General features: G+C 54.9%; 1 protein-coding gene across 2 annotated transcripts in view; it reads right to left on the reverse strand.

The window, feature by feature from the left end:
* EPB41L1 (erythrocyte membrane protein band 4.1 like 1) overlaps positions 1 to 6,884 on the reverse strand; it is a 46,030-nt gene extending 39,146 nt beyond the window's left edge. Inside the window, exons 1-5 of one of the 2 annotated variants that reach the window (XM_040981113.1) lie at positions 6,696 to 6,884; positions 5,674 to 5,838; positions 4,934 to 5,038; positions 4,383 to 4,425; positions 1,480 to 1,555 (exon numbers count right to left, since the gene is read on the reverse strand). In XM_040981113.1, the coding sequence (XP_040837047.1) occupies positions 1,480 to 1,555; positions 4,383 to 4,425; positions 4,934 to 5,038; positions 5,674 to 5,838; positions 6,696 to 6,872 (566 nt within the window). In that variant the 5' untranslated portion in view covers positions 6,873 to 6,884. Of the gene's footprint in view, positions 1 to 1,479; positions 1,556 to 4,382; positions 4,426 to 4,933; positions 5,039 to 5,673; positions 5,840 to 6,695 lie in introns of those variants that run through there. The other variant, XM_040981114.1, reaches the window with a different exon arrangement.
* Positions 6,885 to 7,455: the final 571 nt, after the last annotated feature.

Genomic DNA, 7,455 nt, shown 5'->3' on the forward strand with positions numbered 1-7,455 from the left:
AACCATTTTGTATGGTCTTTCCAGTTATTGTTTATTAAACACACACATGCGCGCACGCACACACACACACACAACGTTTCACTTCATTTTCAGCTAGTGATGCTTTCCTGCCTGTCTTGGCTATGTCTTTCCACTTTTAAATTGCTTATTTCTTTTCCTTTACCAGTGCTTTCTCCTTAGAATAGTCTTCACTGCTCCATGCCACTCTCTGGCGGGGAGAACTGAAGGCCCATCCGAGGCAACGTGCAGCCTCAGTGTGCACGTGGGGCTGAGGCTTGACTGGACTGACAGACATCTCGCTCAAACGTCTGAACCTTCAGAATTCGCTGCCAAGCACCCTGAACGATCTTTTGGTTCAATCAATTTGTCATTTTGACCAGTCTATTTTGGGCCTACCTATTCTTGGCTAAAGCAGCTGTCTCCTGAGGACATGTGTGCTGGGCAGGGCTCACTTCTCTCCTGGATGCCCGATGTGGAACTCTGACATCAGGGAGAGGTGGTATCAGTGGACAGGACCGGAGAGATTGGAGTTGAGCACTCCGTGTGGAATTCTTGGCCTGCATCGGAATGGCCTTGGGACTCTGTTGCTGCTCCTACCTGGTCCCAGGCTGACCTCAGGGCTCCCAGCAGGGAGCTTCAGCTCTGGAAACATCTATCTTACCTCTTAAGGCCAGATTAAGCATCTTGATTTTGTTTTGTTGCCTGGCTGGCAGGCAGCCAACAGTGAAAAAAGAGAAGTTGGCTTAGTCACTCTCCCCTGTTACAAGGAGGAGTCTGGGTCCCGTCTTATCAGGACATCATGACTGACACCGCCCCCTGGGAAGGATCTGCCTCAGTTTCCAGAGACAGCAGGAGCCCCAATCCCCTCCAGCCTTGAAGTCATGCAGGAGACCGCACACATGATTCATTTTACCTTGGCAGCCTAGACACCCACAGGGAGCCCAGGGGTGGCCACAGGCATCACTGGATCTCCATGTGCCTGATGCACACACAGAGTGGCATCTGGGTCCTAACTCCCACCTACCTCTGCACTTCCCCCCCAAGTCTCTGGCCAGTACCCTGGACTTCACATAAGGGCGATCTGTCCCAACCAGAGATGGCCTACAAGGTCTTTCAGAATGTCTGCTGTAGTTGCCGCCATTTATGAAGCACAGTTTTCTCTAGCTCCACTTCCCCTCCAGACTAGGTCGCCATGGGGCGGTGGCTGGCGCAGCTAGACAGTATCTGCATTCTATGGTATCTATCCTCTTAGATTCATAGCAGGGAGACCTCCAAATACCTCCCTCCCTGATGTCTCCCATGGTAGCTCCTCTTCCAGAGGTCAGCCACGGGATCCACTGTGCTGCGTCTCTGTCCTTCTTGGCATTGTCTGCCTCCTTGGTTGTCGCAGTCGGCCTGACTTCCTTAGGCATCTGCCTTGTGATGGTTGCCATATGCTGCCTGTGTCTCCCAAGTGCCCCTTCCTTTCGCAGCGCTCACCTTGTGATGTCTTCTGTCAGCTGTGCAGGGTCAGGGGGATAGAACTTGACGGTGAAGGCAAAATTCCAGGGGCTGCCTGAGGGGAAGAGGAGGGAAAAGTCAGAGAGGCGCCACGGTCAGCTCCACCATCAGGGGGCACAGTCTGTGGGTTGTCTTCCTGGCTCTCTGACCTTAGGGAAGCCCAGTAGGGGGTGGACGGGGGGTGCAAAGCATGGAATATTATGGCCACGGGACACATGAAGAAACCGGGGCCATGTTAAGAGATTTGGGATCCTGCGGCAAGAAGGGAAGCAGTAGGAAAGCAAACTGGTGTTGCACGCCAGGCATGCGGCTGCCACCTCTGTAAACTGCCTTCCCACAGCAGCTCCTGAGGGTGTCCTGTGACAGACAGGGACCCTGATGTGACAGTCCAAGGCCACCCTGTCGGAGCGCCTCCCTCTGTACCTCAATCTCTGCTACAGGACACTAATAGGAGAAGAGAAGGCCATCTAGGAAGGTCCCATGTGGGACCTGTCAGGCCCTTGCTCTGCTGCCGTGTACCACGACTCTCAGAGGGAGACGTGCCATTAGAACAAACTCTGGAAAACTCTGGCCTGTATCAGGTGGGATTCAGACAGCCACACTGGATTCAAATTGAGATCTATGGGGTCTAAAAGGCATAAAGGGGTTTTCCCAGGGCTAAACGTTAACCTGTACTGTGAGATGTGAAAATTAACACACACAAGCAGGTGCAGAGAGAGACAGAGGCTGAGACTGAAGCTGGAGCGAGCTCTGCCAGCTAAGAGAAGGGACAGGCACGTGAGAGAATGGCGGGAGGAGGAGATGAGGTCCTGGATGAAATAATGAACTCCTATGCTTTACCACTCTGGGGACACCAGGCTCTAAGCTTGGAAAAGACAAAACGAGGCAGTATGTCCCACTCAGGGCAGGGCGTGATCATGAGCTGGAGGTCATGCTGCCATCCCTCCTGGTCCCTGTGGTCATCCAGAGGAAGGGCGGGTGGCAAACATAGCCAGTCAAACAATCAGCATGTGCCGGCCACTCTGCTCGCTAACAACCTCATGTGCACATAGAGCAGTCCAGTTCTTGTGATCATCCTGAGCGCCCCTCTCCTTCTCTGGATGAGGATTAGGTCACTCTCCTGGTGTCACTCAACTAGTGGAGAACAGGGGTTCAAACTTGGCCCACCTGTCACCAGAACCCAGGTTCCTGAGCACAACGATCACTTGGTAAAAGCAGCCTTGTGGCGGGTGAGGAGTAACAACAGTGATAAATAATAACAACGCATCCACCACTGGCTGCTGCTGTGTACAGGCCTCAGTGTCTTCACTGGGAAAGTGATGCTGAGCATGTAATAACCCATTTCATCTACACAGTCCTCAAGGTCATAGCTGTCATTATGCATGAGCAAACTGAAGCACAGAACAGTTCAATGGCCCAGGATGTAATGATGAAGCCAGGATTCAGATGCAGGTAGTTTGGCTCCAGTGCCCGTCCTCTCAATGACCAAACTGGTCCAAGGGAGTGGAGAGCAACACAGCACCTCCTATGTGTTGGCCAGTGTCCACTCGTATGTTTTGTGACTGTGGGCCACTCAGCAGACAGGAGTCACTAACCCATCACCCAGGAGGGGGGTGCTGTCAGGTTCCCCAGAGATGGAGAACTCTGCCCAGGTGCCCTTGGTGGTGGACACTGAGGTTTAGGTAGAGACATCTGCAATCTGAAGCACAAGGCGCAAGGGCTCATGACATCACTTTCAGAAAGCTAGGTGCTGCTACAGACACAAGGAAGGGGGTAAAAGTTTCCTCCAGGGATGGCAAGATCAAGATGGACAGCAGAAGTGACAGGGGTGGGCACAGAGTCTGTGGCTCCACTGGAAGAGGCACCTGCTAAGGGTCAAGGCCATTCCTTGATAACCTGAGATGAATACAGGATGAACCATCCCAGGGCCGGGGCTCTGCGGGCAGGGGTTGTATAGACAGGGTCTGTAGATGGGCGGGGGGTGGGGGGCAGGTTCAGAAGGGAGGCTGAAGTCTGCTGGTCTGTCTGCTGCCTCTTTCCTAGATTCTTGGTCCTCACTCAACATCCCCATGCGGTTGCCAAAATGTATCCTGATGCCCACAGGTTAAGGTATCCTAGCTGGACTGGGGCTCTTGGGCCTGCAGGCACATTCTCTCCCTATTTGCCTGCCTCTTTGTCTCCAAGTGACAGGAGCCTGCGGGAAGGATTCCTCGAGCCCCCTCCTGCAGAGTCAGCTGGCATCCCTGGGCCCAGCTGCCTGCTGTCATGGCAACAGGCTCAGCTACAGCTTTCCAGCCAGAGGACCAGGGAGTCCAAAAAGACCAACCATAGCCAAGGGGAGGGGCACTGGGCAGAGGCATCACAGGCTGCCTGGCCAAGGCCACCAACCTCCTCTTGCTGCCATCTGAACACCGCCCCGTCCCTCCCTACAGGTCTTTCTTCTCCAGGCCAGAAAGGACAGGCTGTCAGCCTTCTTGCCTGCCTTCTCCCCAGGCCTGGAAAAAAGCACAGGATGGCAGCGGAAGGCAGGGCTCAAAGCCACTTGGCTGATACCTGGCTTTGCATCCTGGAGCAACTAACACTCTTTCTGGGCCTAGAGGAAATGGCACTTGCCCTGGACCAGGGATGTCTAATCTGGGTCACCTCTGTCCTATGCCTGGAGGACTCACAACCTGACTGCACATCCACCCCTTCTGCTGACTTGCTGCTCTTCTCAGATTCATCTCCCAGAAAACAGTGGTCCCTGTTCATTCCAAGCCTCTGTCTTTCCCCCCATGGGTGCTGCCTATGGGCACTCTGCACGGGCGGGGGGGGGGGGGGAGCACAAGGCCTGAGTCCCGCCCAGCCTCCCAGTACATGCCCAGCCTCTGTCAGCCACTCACTCCGGATCTGCTTCTTGATTTCCTTGGAGGGGTCCAGCCAGTTCTGCAAGGGAAGGCAGAATTCTTTAGAGGGAAGGTGGAAGGGAGGCTTGGCGAAGGGTGCTGGGGAGGACAGGAGAAAAAGGCCCAAAGTAGCTGGAAGTACTACTACTGCTGAGTTTTCTGGACTTTCTTCCTGAGGCCTGGGCACGAGACCCAGTGTCCTGAGGTTGGCATTGCCTATTGGCAGCCATGGGGTTTTAGAGTTACAGCTATAGCAGGCATGACCAGGGGGAGGGGAAGAGACAAGCTAGGGTAGCAACATCTGAGGGTGGAAGGAAATGTTGGGGGAAGATGCTCAGCCGCTCCTGGTGGATCAGGAAGCCACACCGTGGATCTACCAGGAAAGGACTGAGGGCAGGGGGTCGAGAAAAAGAACCCAGGGTACATAGGATAGGCTAAACCTTGGGACTTGCCCACAGAAGACATCTAAGGAAGGAACCAGGGGATGTGGTCAGGCTTGTGGGGACTTAAGGGACAAAGCGTCCCATGGGCCTGCCCACCCAAGGTACCTTCTGGCTGTCAGCATCACAGAAGGTCAGGCCAAAGTAGTCCTTCTCCAGGAGGTTGAGGTGCTCACAGACCAGGTCGAACAGCACCTGGCCCCGGCCATGTTTCTGAGGAGGAAGGTAGAGCTGCTGTGAGGCCAGGTATAGGTGGGTTCTGTTCAGACAGCCCCACCACGCCAAGAGCCTTCTATGCCAACACAGGACATTGGCACTCCTGCCTGTCCATCTGATCCACTCCTCTCCACCTCCCGAGTCCCGAGTGAGTTCAGGGCTGATGCCAGCACCCACCTCCATAGGGCCCTTCCTCTGAGTCCTGCAGGGGTCTTTCTATACCTGGAACTTGCTGAGAAAAAGTGGTCATGGGAGAACGGGGGGAGGCATATTTCTCAGGCCCAGAGTGATCCCTCAGTCCTGGCTTCCCCTGTACTTTTCCCTATGTCTGTGAACTCAGGAGCCAGTGTAGCTTGGAGTGCCACCTCCTACCAGGGCAGTGGGTAAGGTCTCAAAGAGGCCTTATCTGATGGCAGTCTTGCCAAGCCTGCACTGGGTGCCAGCCCTGGGCCTCATCTAACCACAGCAACCCTTTCTAGCCTTTGGTACTACCATCTGTACTGAGGAGGGTTGGATGCTATAGTTGGTCTAAGTCTCCTCTGGCTTGGCCCTGGCCCAGGTCTAACATGTGAGGCAGCCTACACTGCCCTGGGACCAGCTGAGTGGCAACAGAGCACAGGTTATTCCCCTACCTCGACCTCACACTCATAATCAGAGGCATCAAGTAGAGTGACTCGGCACGTGGCGCTCTTATACTTCTTGGCAATCTTCTGGGGTGATTTCTGGGCCTTGCTGGGCGTGGTCCTCTCTGACAGGCCATCGGCCTCACTGTAGTCCTTCTCCTCCATGTCTAGGTTCTGTAGGTCCAAGCAAGGGAAGGGTTGGGTCAGTGAACCTGAAACCAGTCACCAAGCAGAGTCTCTAGCTGATGTGTGCATATAGGATTCATGGGGTAGAAGTGGGTCTAGCTGCTGACTCCACATTCTCCCTGTCCTAGGCAGCCTCTGCAGGTGCAAGTCCCTCAGCACCAGACCCAGGGGTCAGTGCTGTCCTGTCTCCCTGGAGCACTGTGGGGGTCACTGGGGTGTTCATCTGGGCTTCTCCTTCCCATCTGCCACTGAGTCAGGCACAGAGCTGGGAGCGAAGACTGCTCAACGAACGCAGGGAGGGGGTGGGGAAGAAAGGAAAGCTAGGGCCCTGCCCTGCCTCCCCCTGATTTCCTCAAGGGCTTTGCCCCCTCTTTGCCTTCTCTACACTTCTCTGAAGAGAGGGAGGTGTAAGCTGGATGGCTGGCCCAATCCCCCAAGTCTCTTGGGTGTTGAGTTTTGATCAAGGTCACACTGGGCTTTCCCCACTAAAATAAAAAGGCTCCGGGGCCAGGAAGATGAAGTTGCAAAAACAGTTTTCAAAACCAGGTCTAGACATGACTCCCACTCTGTCACCATTGTTATGGCAACGTGACTCTGTGCCTTAATTTCCCCAAGTGTAAAACAGGAGCATTCACAGCCCTGCTCCCAGGTTTAGAAGAATTAAACACATGAGCAGCCATAGTGCCCTCTGCACAGTGCTAAGCATGCAAGGGGCCATCAACAAACCTTAATTTCCTGCTTTCTTTTCTTCTGACAAAGCATTGAGACCCTGGAGAACTGGCTGGTTGCAAAAAAGAGACACTTCCCTCTCTGCCCACACCGCATCCCCCACCTTGGGCACACACCTGTTCCGCAGGCCGAGCGTCCTGCTGGGGCGAAGGCTTTTCATTGGAGTTGGCCTCTGGGTGGCCGTGGCCTGCGGGGGTCACAGGGGTAGTTGCAGCAGCAGCGGCCTCAGGCTGCTGCGGGGCCTCCTCTTGAGCCTTCTTCACCTCAGAATCGGGGCCTGTCTCTGTTGTCATGGTGACCAGCACGCCTGCGTTGGCATGAAGGAGAGCATGTGACAGGGACACGATGGTGCGGCAGAGCGAGGGGGCAGGAACCACATGCAGAGAGAGACAGATGGAGACAAGTGGACAAAGGGCCATGGACAGCAGGAAGGTGGTGGGGCTGGATCATGAGAAGTGGGCAGGGACTAGCAGGGGCAGTCGAGGTTATGGCCTCTATCCACCATATGTCTAGTTCCTCAGCAACCCAGATTTATCGGTCCAGATCTCAAGTCTGGGCCCTTCCCAGACACAATGAGGGTATCTCCAGGGAGCTCTCCCCACCATGGCCAGGAGCACAGGGCAGTGATCTGTGTCTCGCACAACACCTGGGAGGTTAGCCCTCAGGCAAGGCTAATGCATAGAACCTGAGCAAGCTTGGGCCCAGGCTCCCCTGGTTAAGGGTCTGCAGAGCCTCTGGATGCTCCACCTCAGCCCTCCCAGTCCCTCCACCCCAAGCTTCACTTGGCAGCTGGGTCATCAGGACTGCTCCAAAGGGACAGGAAGATATAGTCCTCCTGATCCTGCCAGGCCCTGGGTCTGCTTCAGAACTGGTGGT

This window comes from Ochotona curzoniae, unplaced genomic scaffold (assembly GCF_017591425.1).
Source record: "Ochotona curzoniae isolate NIBS_2020 unplaced genomic scaffold, NIBS_Ocur_1.0 contig_3520, whole genome shotgun sequence".
NCBI classification, from domain to species: domain Eukaryota; kingdom Metazoa; phylum Chordata; class Mammalia; order Lagomorpha; family Ochotonidae; genus Ochotona; species Ochotona curzoniae.